The sequence below is a fragment of the Peromyscus eremicus genome, chromosome 2 (assembly GCF_949786415.1).
Source record: "Peromyscus eremicus chromosome 2, PerEre_H2_v1, whole genome shotgun sequence".
NCBI classification, from domain to species: domain Eukaryota; kingdom Metazoa; phylum Chordata; class Mammalia; order Rodentia; family Cricetidae; genus Peromyscus; species Peromyscus eremicus.
In genome coordinates, this window is record NC_081417.1 from 149,896,962 (window position 1) to 149,912,821 (window position 15,860).

The following is a 15,860-nucleotide window of genomic DNA, read 5'->3' on the forward strand; positions in this document are numbered from 1 at the left end:
AACAGAAAAAAAGGGGCTAGCTTTTCTTTGAGTGCAGGGCATCTCTTGGGAACCCCCTAATGTGGGGGTAGTCACTGAATTGTACTGCAATCTGTTTCCTCCTTCATTGGGAGTACGTGATGATGGGCAAAGTGAAGGCTTAGTGTCAGATCCTCACATCTGACTCTGGGATCAGTCTCCCAACCTCTCCTGGCCCTAGTAGATAAATAGAGGTTCCTCGTGGTCCCATCCAGCCCAAAGCCTCCATGTTGTGTTGCTGTTTTTCTAACCTCACAGCATTCCTGGCCTGGCTGAGCATCTCTGGATGCCAGGGCTCAGAGCTAGGAGGTCCAGAGAGAAGGACCTGACCATCTGCCCTTCTGTAGAACTTACCAGCAACATGACACCAGCCTGCCACCTGACCCTGACAGGAGAAGCAGGGTCCAGGTCTCTTCATGCCATCGAAACAGACACCAGGCATCAGAAGGACACTTCTGAGTTCCCACAAACCTCAAGGCTGCGCTTGGGAAATGGTTCTGATTTTGGAAAAAAAAAATTAATGTGTGTGGGTATACTTGTTGGTGCCGTGTGTGTGTGTGTGTGTGTGTGTGTGTGTGTGTGTGTGAACTTCAGTTGTCAGTCTTATGGCTGGCTATTGAGCCAGGAATCTGCCTGTCTCACCTCCCCACTACTGAGATTACAAGCACACACCACTATGCCCAGCTTTTTTTTTTTTTTTTTTTTATGAGTCCTGGTGATCCAATCCAGGTCTTCATGCTTGCTCAAAGCAGGCTCTTTACCAACTGTACCATCTCTCCCAAGGCTCCCCCTCCCAGATTTTCATGTGTGAAATCAGCATGTGAGGCCCACTCTGGTATTGTTTAAATATAGTCGCTAGTGTATGCCAAAACGTGTGAATTTGGGGTGATCTCATATAATTAACTTTATTTAGAAAATGTTCGAACACTGGAGTTCTCTAAATAGAGATCTCATGTGTCCTGCACATTTTGGAGATGTGAGTGAAGGAGCCTAGGCCCTTCCTTGGGAAGAACCCTCTTGTCATATTGGCATGAGAAAGTACCATCTTTTACAAGGTGATAGATGAGTTGGGACTTTCAATGCCCTTGGTGAAAACTAGGTAGTCACTCCGCCACTAACTGTATTTCCAGGCACCTTGAATCTTATTTAAACCATTTCTTCCCACTCAGTGACATCTCAGAACTCCTGCATCCCTGGATCTGCACCAGGTGAGCATTAGGAGTCTCATTTTAATTAGTTAATTGGTTCTCTTTGAGACACAGTCTCATGTAGTCTAGGCTAAACTCAAAACTCACTCGCTATGGAGCAGAGGCAAGCCTTGAACTTCTGACTCTCCTGCCTCCTCCACCTCCCAGGTGCTGGGATTAGGGGTGTGCACCAGTATGCTCCTAGAAGGAGTCTCATTTTATATTTTGAGGAAAATCAGAGAGATTCAGACTACCCAGAGGTTCAAGACCACACAGCTGCAGAAGCCAGGGCTGGAGCCAGATGCTGCCCTCTCTAGCCAGGTGCCCAAGGTGGCGCAGGACTGTGTCTCATCTTCCTCGAGAAGAAGCATGAGCCCCAGGTCTGGCTTGAAGGATGCCAAGGTTTAAGAAAATGAACTCAGGCAAAACTCAAAAGGCATCTAAGAAGATCTGTTTCCACCTCCATCCCTGAGGAGATGCAGGTGCCTCAGGGGTTAGAAAGGTTTAGGCAATCCTACCCCAGCCCCATCAGAGGAAATGCTGGGTGGTGTTTACTAGCCTTGAGAATGGGTTTTATTTAATATCTACATAACAGATTTATAGAGTTAATTTGGCTTCTACTCGAGTAAAAGGTCTCTGGAGGGTGGTAATGACAGTTCAGTTCCAGAAATTGAAAGAAAAGTCAATATGGCGCTGGCCTGGAGCTGGGGGGAGCTTCCGGGCCCAGATCCAACCTCACAAGTGCAGGCTCAGCCATCCTGGGAGTTTGCCAAGCCTGGATCAGAATTCCCTCTCTGGGACTCTGGAAAACCAAGTGTAGTCCTGGGGTTCTGTCCAGCCCAGTGGTGCACAGAGGAAGACAGATCCAAGACCTTGGGGGTGTGCATCAGGGATACAGCAGAGGGGGACCTCGACTGTGAGGGGCACCCCTGGAGCAGAGCCCACCCAGGGCATTAGCAGAGGAAGTTGGGGTAATACTGGTAAAGAGGATTGTAGCTCCAGAGATTTCTCCGCAGGCAGTAGACCAGCTTCCGGTCACAGTCACAAAGCTTCCCCGGACAGTAGGACGTGTATTCTACAAAAGGGAAGCCAAGGGCAGAGTGAGCATGGGAAAATTGTGCTCCACCACAATTTTCAACACTGACTTGTTCAAAGTCACATCAGAAGGTGGCTTCTAGTCTGCACAGTCCCCAATCTGTGCCCTGCTCTGAGGGATCTCACAGTGTGTGGAGGAGGAATCTGCACCAGGGTGACACTTAATCTGATGGGAGAGCTTCAGTTCCTGAGCTAGGGAGATGTGTAATCTGATGGAGGAGGCTCAGCTGCTGAGCTGAAGGCCAAGATCTCGATCAGGATGAGGTTTCCATTCAGGGAGTGCCCCATCTGGTGGAACAGACACATCCCCTTTGGGTGGAGAGCCTAGCTTAAGGGTGGAGATGGTTTCTATGGGAGGCATTCAATAGAGATGCACCTGGGGCCAGGCTTTGAACTCAGGGGCCTGGACATGAGTCCTGCTGCACACTGGCAAAGCTTTGAGCTTCCGTTACACATGCGAAATAAGGAAATGAAACCTACTCTACCCAGGGAGAGGACATCTGCTAGCCCACAGTACCTAGTGAATAGTGGGTCTAAACTGGGCCCACCCTTCCCTGGAAACCTAAAAAGGCTGCCAACAGTCCCATGCCCCTCACCCTCACACTGCCTCACAAGATACAGGCCGGCCCATCTCTTAGGCAGCAGAACTCCCAGCCTGAATGGGGAGTCACCCTTACCGCAGACGACCAACCCCTGTATGAATCTGTAGTCATAGGATTGGGTCCAGATGCTACAGCCGTTCTCCTCCAGTTCTCCATAACAGCGGTCATGCATCTGACAGCACCTGTCAAAAGGAGAGATGGGGGTGCTGGGGGGAGAGGCACCCTCCTGACCTCCGTACCTGGGAGACTTCAAGTCAAATGTAAACAGAATTAGAGCCAGAGGTGTGTGTGGGGGGGGGGGGATGGAGCAGGATGACACTGTGCTTGGCTGTTTAAGCTAAGTTCTCTCTGAAGGACTTTCTAACCCCGCCCCCCCCCCCCCCCGACCTATGAGAGGTTCTCTCTTTGTCCTGCATGCACCCCAAGCTTTACGCAGCTTGCCCGAGAGGACAGATGCCTGGGACAAAGTTTGACTTTCTAAGACTGTGGCAGTTTAGCCAAGATGCTCTACATAGAAGGCTTGCCCAGTAACAGCACCTCCACCAATGAGCCGACGCCAGCTCTTGCCTCTGGTCTCCACAACCAATGAGCTTGGTATCTGAGCAGCTTATGTAAAAGTGCTGGCCTGGGCTAATTAAAACTTCCCCTTACCTCACCCTCCTTGAATAGGCCCATGGTTTCTACGGTAGCATGCACATTCTCACTGCGGCGCACCACTGTTCCAAATCAATGGCCATTCTTTGAAGATTCTCTCTGCATGTTATTTAGGCTAACATCCCTAGCAGGTGGGAAACTGTAATCACGTCCCTCTGGCAGAAGCTGTGGCAGTGGGTGTGAGCTGGCAGGGAGAGTGTCTGGTAAGTTAGCCCCAGTCACCCACTAGAACTGTCACTGGTCAGAAGTTCAGTGATCTGTTTTTGCCTCCTAATAGCTAGATGGAGCGTAGGTGTGATCATTTGAATGAAATGCCCCCCCATAGGCTCACTGGGACTATCACTATTAGGAAGTGTGTTCTTGTTGGAGTAGGCACGGCCTTGTGGGAGGAAGTGTGTCACTGGGGGTGGGCTTTGAGGTTTCAAATGCTCAAGTCAGCCCAGTGTTGCTCCCTACGGATCCAGATGTAGAACTCTCAGCTACCTCTCCAGCACTGACTCTGCCTGCATGTTGCCATGCTTCTTGTCGTGACGATAATGGACTAAACCTCCGAACTGTAAGCCCAAATAAAATATTTTCCTTTAGAAGAGTTGCTGTGGTCATAGTGTCTCTTCACAGCAATAGAACCCTGACTATGACAGAAGTTGGTACCAGGGACTGTGGTTTGCTGTGACAGGCTGGACCATGCTTTTGTCTGGAGGAATGGGGAACACTTTGGGACTTTGGACTAGAAAAGCAGCGGAACACTTTAAGCGGGGCTTAGTGGGCCACCCTAGTAGGAGAATGGAAGACAGTGGTGGTGAGGGTGATTTGAGCTGTGGGAGCCTGGCTTAGGAGGCTTCAGAGGAGAGGAATATTAGTATGTGGCCTAGAGACTGTTCTTGTGATACTTCGGCAAAGAATGTGGCCGATTTCTGCCCTTGTCCAAAAAGAAATCTCCCTGAAGCTAAATGGACCAGCTACGGATTAACAGCTTTGGCAGAGGACTTTTCAAAACAACCTAGTGTTGACTGTGTGGCTTGGTGATTCGTGCCAGTCTTATGCAGATCTAGAATGAAAAGGAGCAAGCCGAGTAAGGAAAACAAAAATGTACAGTTTGAGGAGAAAAGGAGCACGGAAGCATAATGGAGCTAAGTCCCGTGTTCAAGGAGATAAAAAGATTGAAGAAAAGCCTGATGCCAAACGGAACAAAGGGAGTGGTGACCTCAGGGCGAGACCCCACCCTGCTAAGCTTCCAACTTATGAGAAGGATTAAAAAAAAAAGTTTAGGGCTGGGTGTGGTGGCACATACCTTTAATTCCAGCACTGGGGAGGAAGAGGTAGGTGGATTTCAGAGTTCAAGGCCAGCCTGGTCTACAGATCCAGTTACAGGACAGCCAAGCTTAAGCAGTGAAGGAGACCATCAAAAACAGAAAACTGGTGAAAATGTATTTGAACAAGGGGGCATGTTCCAGGCCCAGCAAGCAGCAGAACTTGGCAGCTTCAGCCTTGTGGTTCTGTCTTTAGAGTTAAGGATACAAGAAATGGGCTATGCAATCTCCCTCCATGACTAAGGAAAGCTGCTGAGGCCAGGCATGTGTCAGGGGTGTCCCTGCATGGAGGCCTAGAGGGACCATTGTACAAAAATGTGAAGGCAAAGCTAGGATTGCCTTGGAGAACCCAAAATGTTGGAGATGCTGGAGCTGTGGGACACCTGTCAAGGAGAGCTGCTAACGGGGACTGGAGCCAGCCCAAAAGAAAGAAGTGTGTTGCAGTCAACAAAGCTGAAATGAGTTGGAGATCTGAAGAGCATTTCAACATTAGACATGGAGATGCAGAGTTTGGAGTTTTCCCAGCTGGTTTTCTGTGTTGCTTTGGTTCAGTATTTCCTCACTATGCTCCCTTCCTCTCTTTTGGAATGGTAATGTATATCCTGTGCCATGATATGTTGGAAGTATGTGATCTGCTTCCTCATGTTGATTTTACAGGGGATTACAGTTAAGAGACTGCATGAATCTCAGAACAGACTTTGAACTTTGGGCTTTTAAACAATGTTGAGACTGTGATAGACTATGAGGACTTATTAAGTAGAACTGAATGCATTTCTGCATTATTATATGGCTACAAGTCTATGAGGGCCAGGGAGTAGAATGTGGTAGTTTGAATGAAAATGACCCCCCATGGGGGCTCATAGGTAGTGGCACTATTAGAAGGTGTATTCTTGTTGGAGTAGGTATGGCCTTATTGGACAAAGTGTGTCATAGGGGGTGGGCTTTGAGGTTTCAAATGCTCAAGCCAGGCCCAGTGTCACTCTCTGTCTGCTGATCCACATGCAGAACTCTCAACTATCTCTCCAGCACTATGTCTGCCTGTAGTGGGTAGCTGTTCTAGCTATGACCTTGAAGCACCACCCCTAGTGAAGTAGCAGGTAACTATTACACCTGCCTATGACCTTGAAGTACATGGCCGCTCAGGACCCTTAAGGCCTGAGATGCATGTATGCGCCTCTTTCTTGGCTCCCCCATGGTTTTGGATGCTGGAGATAGACCAGGCAAAAGAACAGCGTGGGACTGTGCCTCAGCCTTCCAGGACCCTGAAATAATTCCTCTGTTCTGTATGGTGAGTTTTCCTTCTCTAATAAATTCCTTTGCCCTTTAAGAAGACTCCATGGACTGCTAACAATATTTGGCCCGTGATCTGGTACCCAACATGGGGCACAAACCCACAACCCTGAGATTAAGAGTCTCATGCTCTACCGGAAGTGCTGTGGGATATCTTTCTATACACTGTGAATATGTGTTGCTCTGATTGGTTGATAAGTAAAGCTGTTTGGCCAATGGTGAGGCAGAATAAGGTTAGGTGTTACATTTGAACTGAAGAGAAAAAAAGAAAGGAGAATGGGGGAAATGCTGTGAGCTGCCACAGGAGAAGCAAGATGTGAAAGTACTTGTAAGCCATGAAGTCACATGGCAAGACATAGATTAATAGAAATGGGTTGAGTTATGTTCTAAGAGCTAGCTAGTGAGAGGCTTGAGCCACAGGCCATACAGTTTATAATTAATATAAGCCTCTGAGTAATTATTTTATAAGCGGCTGTGGGACTGTGGGTGGGAGAGATTTGTCTGGACCTTGGGGCCAGGCAGAATCAGAGAAACATCTGGCTACATCTGCCTGCCTACTTCCATGCTCCTCTCATGATGATAATGGACTAAACCTCTGAACTGTAAGTCAGCCCCAATGAAATGTTTTCCTTTATTGGAATTGCTGTGGTCACGGTGTCTCTTCACATCAATAAAACCCTAACTATGACAGTAAGGCAATGATTAGACTACATTTTCCAGTTTCCCTTGAAGGTGGGTATGATGACCGCATGGTCAAGTTCTAGCCAAAAAGTGATGTACACGGCTTCCACATCTGCCACGAAAACCTCCTACGTATCTTCCCCTTCTCTTTCTCCCTCTTTAGATGGTAGAGATGACCCAGCAGAGGATGGCTGAACCATAAGAGGGCATGTGCTTCAGGTTCGTTAATCAATACGAGTTACATAATACCACTGAACAAGAACTTAACTTCTAGTGTGTTGTTTGTGGTGGCTTTATTTGAGTGTTTTTAATTTTATTATTTTATATGTGACATATGTGACGGTGCTTTGCCTACATGTATGTTTGTACACCACACATGTGTCTGAGGCTCAGGGAGGCCAGAAGAGGGTGTCATATGCCCTGGAACCAGAGGTGCAGACAGTTGTGCGAGGTCATGTAGGTGCTGGGCATTGAACCCAGGTCCCTTGAAAAAGCAACCAGTGCTCCTAACTGCTGGGCCACCTCACCAGCCCTGGATTTATTTATTTATTTATTTATTTATTTATTTATTTATTTGATTAACAAAAAACTTGAGGCCAAACAGGGAAACTCCTGGTTCCTTCTATTACTAACACCTGATTTATATGCTGCATTTGCTATAATTAATGAATTGATATGGATATATTCTAAACTAAGTAACCAATTCTGGAATTGATAATATATTATCAGTTTCATTAATTGTAAAAAAAAATCCATAGTTTATTTTAATTTCCTTAGTGTATTAATTACTTCTCCCTGACAAGAAGAGACCTGAGGAAGGCAGGGTTTGCTTTGGCTAGTAGTTTGAGACAGCCCATCATGGCAAGAAAGGCAGGATGGCTGGAGCAAAGTATTCAAACACATGAGCTTATGGAGGCCATTTTCCATTCAAAGTACAATTTTGTGTGTGTGTATGTGTGTGCGCATGCTTGTGAGTGCATGCATGAGTGTATGTGTATGTGTGCATGTTTGTGAGCGCATGCATGGGTGTGTGTGTATGTGTACATGTTTGTAAGTGCATGCATGGGTGTGTGTGTATGTGTGCATGTTTGTGAGTTCATGCATAGGTGTGTGTGTGTGTGTACATGAAGGCTAGATAGTTATGTCGTGTGTCTCCATCAACCACTCTCCACTTTTTTTTTTGAGGCAGGGTCTCTCCCTGGAACCTGAGGCTCACTGATTCAGCTAGACTGGCTGGCCAGCAAGCCCCAGAAATCTGCCTGTCTCCACCTCCTCTTGCAGGAGCATCCAGTCTTTTAATAGATTCTGGGGAACCAAACTCAGGTCCTCATGCTTGTACAGCAAGGATTTTACTGACCGAGTCATCACTCCAGCCCCGTATCTATAAATGTCTATGTAATATGACATATTAAGCTAAACAGGAGTTTATAATGATGTGTTCAACTCTAATCCACTACCACATAGGTCACTCTAGCATTCTCCGTAGAGTCCCAGTTCAATGTGGCTCCAACTCCTGGATGTCCATTTGATGCCATCCATCATGGTATCCACTGGCATCAGAACTGCTAACTCTGTACACTGATTTTTCCAAAGAACAACATCTCCTGTCTCACACAGTCTTCTAGAATGGCAACACTCCCTTATCAAAAGGTGGAATCCAGATCCTCCCTTTCTCTTTTCAAGTTGACACACGTGGTATACACATGACATGGTACCGTACATCATCCCATTGAAACTGTTCATCTTGCCGGGTGGTGGTGGCGCACGCCTTTAATCCCAGCACTCGGGAGGCAGAGCCAGGTGGATCTCTGTGAGTTCGAGGCCAGCCTGGTCTACAAAGCGAGTTCCAGGACAGCCAGGATTGTTAGACAAAGAAGCCTTGTCTCAGAGAAAAAAAGAAAGAAGCTGTTCATCTTGACTGTCAACTTGATTGGTTTAATAGCTGCCTAGGAGATGATAGAATCCCACCCTTGGACGTGTCTATGAGGGATTCTCTAGATTAAATCATGTGGGCTAATGAATGGCTTCATCTACTTATGGATTCATAATACAATGGCATGTTGGGCCCTGGCCCCCCTTTTGCCATCTTTGCTGACTCTGACCAGATGTCCTCCATATGCTAATTCCCTGCCGGTTTCCTTCCTCCTGAACGGAGGTTCCTTGTTTGTGTATCCTGCATTTGGCGTAAACAGCTAGGATGCAAGTATGTAAAACATCAGTAGCGAACTTCTGCCCTCCGGGTTCTCCCACTGTGCTGTAAGCCTGTATTTAAGGCCTCCTCCCTCCTTCAATAAATGGCATTCGGCATTCTACTGAGACAAATAACTCGCTGTCTTGTCTCTGTTTTTAATCTTCAGCACCTTGCTCGGACATGGTGAACGGGTGGTGGTAGAGCGGGCATTACTGCTACAATGGCATTTTTAGGATGTGGTGAAAGGTGGAAGTAGGACCTAGTTGGAGGAAGTGGGCCACTGGAAGTGTGTCCCTGGCGATGATAACCTTGCCCTGTCATCTTTCTGTATCCTTCTCTCTGCTTCCTGTTCACCGTGAAGGAGCTCCAGTGCCACACATTCCCACCATCATATGCTGCCTTAAAACAGGCCCAGAAACATGGACCCAAGTGGCCATGGGCTGAACCCTTTGAAACTGTGAACCAAAATAGCTGATTACACTCTTAAGTTGTTCTGACAGTTATTCTGTCACAGTGAGAGAGAGGAATAACTAAGTTAACCATGACATTGCACAACCATTGTAGGGATGCAAATCACTTATCCATCACCTCAAACCTGCATTTCTTTGTGGTGAGACCATCTGAGATCTCTCCTGAGCTGCTCATCTCCTGAGCTGCTCTTCACATTGACTGGAGTCATAGAACATCCCCCACAGCATCTGTGTACTCATTGGCTAAGGTCTCTTCTCTCTTGAGCTTTTGTGCTGGACCAATTAAGAGAGCTGCACAGGCAACACTGTGGAGTTTTGGAGGTCTATGATAAAAATACTATCTTTTATTGTTTTTGAGACAGGGTCTTGCCGTGCAGCTAAGGCTGACCTAGAACTTGCTATGCAGCCCACATCAACCTCAAACTCTTGCTCTTCCTGACTCTACTTCCTTGGTACTGGGATCGCAGGCCCACACTTTCACATCCAACTAGCCATCCTCTTTTGCCTTGTAGTTTGGCAATGTTTGTTCATACCCCCAAGTGTCATCATGCTGTTAGAAAGTCGAGACAGCCCTGCAAAGGACCCATAGAACGGGCCTGAGGCTCCACCCACAGACAGTGACAACCCTAGCCACAGCCATGAGCTGCCTGTGTGGTGATCCAGCCCCAGACAGGCTTTGCAAAAGAAAACTGAGCAGATAGAAGTCATCCTACCAGCCATCCCCAGACAGCAGGTGGATGAGCAAAGTAAACAATCATGGTTGCATTAAGCCAACATGAAAGGATCATCTGTTACATTTCAATAAACCAAGTGACACATTAGGCCACCGAGATCTTGGAACTCTTGGGAGTTACGTGGCATATCTTTGAAAGCTGCTTAATTCCTCTGAGCCTTAGTTTCACTTATTTAAAAGATTTATTTTAGAAGCCAGGTATAGTGGAGCGTACTTTTAATCCCAGCACTCGGGAGGCAGAGGTAGGTGGATCTCTGTGAGTTTAAGGCCAACCTGGTCTAAAGAGTGAGTTCCAGGACAGCCTCGGCTACATAGTGAGACCCTGTCTCGATAAAAATCTATTTTAGTTTCAATTGTGTGTGTGTATGTGTGTGTGTGTGTGTGTGTGTGTGTGTGTGTGTGCATGCACATGTGAACACTGGTGCCTGAAGAGGCCTGAGGCATCAGGTTTTCTGCAGCTGGAGTTACAGGTGGTTGTGAGCTGACTAACGTGGGTGCTGAGAACCGAACTCAGGTCGCCTGCAAGAGAAGTGTGCACTCCTAACCACTGAGCCATCTCTCTAGTCCTGAGCCTCAGTTGTAATTCTCATTTGGAGTAGACACGTGGAATCAGGGGAGGTGATGAGGGCAGAGCCAGAGCATTACATGTGATGACGTCAGCTCACCAGTCAGTACCATCCTTGGGGGTCCCTTTGCCGCCCCAGCCACAGTAGCAGCCATAGAAGCCATAGTTCATTATTGGATCCTTCCCAGTCACCTTCGCAATCATGGACTTCAGTTCTAGCAAGCCCCCGGGCACTGCAGGCACACCTGGAAAATAGCCCAAGCCCCCCGGTGACACTGGGCACTCTGCAGCAACCCACCCGCCTCCCCTCACCCTCTCTTATCCCCCCAGTTAATGGGAGGAGGGCCAGGCAGACGACATAACCTGGACTAGAGGTTAAAAGTCTGTCAGCCGGGCAGCGCTGGTGCAGGCGGATCTCTGTGAGTTTGAAGCCAGCCTGGTCTACAGAGCTAGTTCCAGGGTAGCCAGGGCTACACAAAGAAACCCTATCTTGAAACCCACCCCCTAAAAACCAGTTTGCACTTGGGAGGTGGCTCAGCTGACAAAGGGCTCACCTAGCATGCATGAAGATCTAGTTTTGATCACCAGTACTTTGCAAAGTGGGTGTGGAGCATGATTGTAATCCTAGCATCCACGAGGCGGAAGCAGGAGGTTCAGAAGTTCAAGGCCAGCCTGGGCTACAAGAGATGCTTTCTAAAAAACAATTTTTTTAAAATTGAATTTAGAAGCAGAGTAGGTCATAGCTTGGAGCCAACTCCTTTGTATTATAAATTGGGAAACCGAGCAGGAGCGCTCAGTAAGTCTAGAAGGAAGCATCTTGCCTAGGGTTTTCAGTTGAAGGAGCCAGGGGCACTTTTCCTGCCTTGGGTCTCAAGTTCCTCCTAGGATCTCCAAATAGGTGGCATGACATCAAAGAGCAGAGTTGCCCACCAGGGGCTTGTATGAGGGCCTAGGGGGCTGCAGTGAAGCCTAAAGACAGATGTATTATACCAAGCTCCGAGACCTTAACATGACTGACTCCATGATGGAAGTACCATTCAGGCCATAAAACTCAGCACGCATCCAGCACCATCAGCCAAAACAAAAACAAAGGCCTAATCCATCAAAGTCCATCATAGTTCTGGGAAAGTGTCTAATTGTACTAACCCTGCTCCTTGGCTTCTGTAGTTCCGCTTCTGGCTAACTGTTCTTGTTAAGTGAAGTATGTCAACCCAGAATACAGTTTTTGTACTTAAAAGCTCATCCTAACAAAGGTTCACCCAGTGTAGCTGCCAGCCAGCTAATAAACATTCTATTGGATTAAGCCCATGTCCAAGCAGTCTTCTCTAGTGGCTGCCCCACAACTTTTCAGAATCTCCCAGATAGGGTGGGATGCAAAAATACTGAGCAGGGAATGACTCTAGAATCATCAACTGGGGTCTGTCTGTATCTATCTATCTATCTATCTATCTATCTATCTATCTATCTATCTATCTGTTGTTCATTGAACCTAATGTACTACTATGCCACAAGTGCTACTCCTGAGCTGGCCCCAGCCCGGAGCTGGGATATTTCCTAAGGATTTTGTACTCTACTCTGTTCTTGCCATTTGTCCTTACTCTATTTTTACACTTCGGGGAAATATCTGCCTCCCACATTCACAAGCTCCACATCTTCACCTTCCCAGCCTTCACACCCTGACCTACAGTATCCAAATCCCGCCACAGCCCCATGTCACCCAGCACAAAAGCTGATATCTTCGTCTGCCCCAGAAGGGCGAACCTGAGACTCAAACACAGGTCTCTGAACCTCAAAGGCTGATTCACCTTCCTTTCCACTACCAAGTCACTCCAAAGATTGGGGTAGGGGGGCATTCAGAGGTCACAGAGCCAACACTTACTGCAAGCCAGGAACCAAGCCAGTGTGAGGAGGCCCTTCATCTCTTGGGTTCTGGAAAACAAAACACATCCCATGGTGTCTTTGAAGTCATCACCGCCAAGGCCTGTTTAGACCCCACCCAGCTCCAAACTAGGTCTGAGTGTTCCCTCCCTCATTGGGTAATCTTCGGACTGCTCCAGCCGGAAAAGACGAGGCAAAGCCTCCAGACCTTGATCTACCGAATTCGCTGGAGACAGAGGGTCATTACTGACTCCACTAGAGAGTGGCAGTGACAAGTGCCCTCTACAGTTGTCCCCAGCAGATGTGTAAATGGATACTAGGGGCACAAGGTTAAGGGCAGGAATTGACGGGCCCTAGACACAGCTAAGAATCAGTGTGGAGGGCTGCTGGTGAGGTGGCTCAGTGGGGAGAGGTGCCTGCTGACAAGCCGATGACCTGAGTTTGATCCCGGGGACCTACATGGTAGAAGGAGAGAGCTGGTTCCCGCAAGTTGTCTTCTGATCTCCAGGTGCACACCTTTACATATATGCACCATACACTAAATAAAATGTAAATAAAGGGTGGAGGGACCTGGAGCACTGATGAGCAGAAGGAGCTGGATCACCGAGGGTGGAGGGAGCTGGAGCACTGATGAGCAGAAGGAGCTGGAGCATTGAGGGAGGAGGGAGCCAGAGTACTGAGGGAGGAGGGAGCTGGAGCACTGAGGGTGGAGAGAGCTGGAGCACTGAGGGTGGAGAGAGCTGGAGCTGAAGTTGGAAGGAGCTGGAGCACTGAGGGTGGAGGGAGTTAGAATCCTGAGGGAGGAGGGAGCTGGAGCACTGATGAGCAGAAGGAGCTGGAGCACTGATGAGCAGAAGGAGCTGGAGCACTGAGGGCAGAGGGAGCTGTCGCTTGTATCTTGTTCCTGTAGTTCATGGGGGTGACATCTCTGAGTTCTCTGAGTTATTGGAGGCCTGTAGCTGTTTCTCCCCACTATTTCTGCACTGAGAATGGTGGCTAGCCAGAACTGGTGCTCTGGAAGGGAGTCCAGCACCCATCCTGGCCACTGGGGACTTCACGATGGCTTTGTGGCCCCAAGACACACTGCAGGTCTTCTGACAGTCCTACAGGTGTCCCTGTCCCCATGTGCCAATGGGAAGATGAGGGTCAGGATCTGAGTGGAGTCAGAATATGAACCCAGGTGTTTGACCCTCACTACACCGTGCCTCCCCGCCAGAGGGCAAATTCTCTCACCCTGGGGTTCTGTCTTCCGTGAAGTTCATCCTCTAGGGCTCCTTGGTGTCTGTGTTTAGCAAAGCACGACTCCTGGCTGAAAATTTGCAAGCCATCGTGTCCACAGGCAGAGGAAACGCAAGGTTTCCAAGTGGCCTCTAGAAGGTTCCTCTGCTGGTAGCTGCCTGCTCTTCTCTCCTCCCAGGATCCCTGAATCCCTGAGTGTTCACAGCTATTCAGCTGGCCTGTGGTCAGCTAGGACTTCCTCTTGGGTGCCACACTGTCTCCAAGCCCCCAAGTGGCCGGGTCTCTGTGCCGGTGCTCTCTGCCCAGGTCCCTGGCACCCCCAAAGGCATGGCCTCCAAACACAGCACAACCCTCCCGGCTACTGAGATGGCCTTTGTTCAGGAGCACCTCTGAGTTCCACGAACATTCCTGAGAGTTCTGTCCCGACACAGCCTCTGCTCCGAGGGCTCCAAGCACCCAGAGCCTTTCCACAGCCGTCTCCTCTGCTGCCTTTCTGAAGCTGTTCTGAGTCGGAGACACCAGAGACTACACACTGGGCATCTTCCATGTTCCAGACACCACCCATGTCACCCCCAAACCACCCACGGCCTTGACAGGTACACCCTGGCAAGCGGCTGTCTCTCCCCTTCAACGGAGACAGTTGTTGATTTTGCAGATTCAGGAACTGCAAGGCTCAGGCGAGGGGCTGGGGAGATAGCCCCGTGAGTTAGAAGTCCTTGCTGTGCAAGCATGGGGATTTGAGTTCGGGTTTTAGCACCCTCATAAAGTGAGCTGGGTGTGTTTTCACCTGCCTCTAACCCTAGTGCTGTGGGGCACAGACAGGAGGGTCACTGGGATTGGCTGGCTGTCAGCCTGACTCCAGAGTCTCCAGATTCAGTGAGTGAGTGATCCTGTCTCAAGGGAGTGGGGGGGGAGGGCAATAGAACAGGTCACCCAATGCTCCTATCCGACCGCTATGCTCACATTTAGCATGCAAGCACACACGCACACGCATGCACACACACACACACACACACACACACACACACACACACACACACGAGAGAGAGAGAGAGAGAGAGAGAGAGAGAGAGAGAGAGAGAGGCAGACAGAGCCCTCGCATGGGTGAAAACAGTTGCCCAAAGGTTTAACCCAGACTGGTGGGTCCCCTCCTTCTACTGACTCTCCCCCACTTCTCTGAGCTACCCTGTGGTTAGCTCTGCCTTTCTTTTCCTATTTCCTTTTTGTCTTTCTTCCCCCTCCCCCTTTCTTTTTCCTTTTGTCAGGGTGTCCTGGAGGCCAGACTGACCTTGAACTATGTAGCCAAGATTGATTTGAATTCCTGATCCCACTTCCTCCACGCACCAACCATCACAGCCAGTTTATACGGTGCTGGGTGGAACCCAGGGCCTCATATACGCTAGGCAAGTGCTCTGCCAACCGAGCGACATTACCAGCCCATATATTTTATTTCACAAAGCTTTGACATCTCAATGATCTTGATAAACAGAACGTGCCCCCTTGGAGGCTAGCCAATTCCTACGGCTAGGACCTGGCTCTCCTGCGGGCATGCTTTTCACATACCAGTCAAGCAAGTCAAAACCTTCAACTCCAGCACCCACACACTTAACTCTCTCAGGCCAGTCTATCAGTGTCAGCCCAATCGTCCCTCGAGGGAAGCCAGGGGCTGCTGAGGCAAATCTCACCAGCCAATACACTCTGCTCCCTTTCTTCTCTTCAGACTCACTTGAACCAGTGACAAGCCCACCCAGTGTGAATCAGCTTGGCATTGTAGCCCTCTCCTGTGGACTGTAAATAGAAGACTCTTACATTGTCATCCTTTTTCTGACCTGCTGTCCTCACCCAGGACTCTGCAGAGCTCCCTGGACCGCACCGTAGCTGTGAGGGTACAGTGGGAGTCCCCTACAAAAGAGTTGTAAAGGTAAGACAAGTTCGGAGGAGGAGCTG

At 48.8% G+C, this 15,860-nt stretch overlaps 1 protein-coding gene across 2 annotated transcripts in view; it reads right to left on the reverse strand.

The window, feature by feature from the left end:
* Window positions 1-1,755: 1,755 nt before the first annotated feature.
* Pla2g5 (phospholipase A2 group V) overlaps window positions 1,756-15,860 on the reverse strand; it is a 40,036-nt gene continuing 25,931 nt past the window's right edge. For both annotated transcript variants that reach the window (XM_059256222.1, XM_059256223.1), the window contains exons 2-5: window positions 12,676-12,725; window positions 10,897-11,041; window positions 2,978-3,084; window positions 1,756-2,280 (exon numbers count right to left, since the gene is read on the reverse strand). In XM_059256222.1, the coding sequence (XP_059112205.1) occupies window positions 2,159-2,280; window positions 2,978-3,084; window positions 10,897-11,041; window positions 12,676-12,725 (424 nt within the window). In that variant the 3' untranslated portion in view covers window positions 1,756-2,158. The remainder of the gene's footprint in view (window positions 2,281-2,977; window positions 3,085-10,896; window positions 11,042-12,675; window positions 12,726-15,860) is intronic.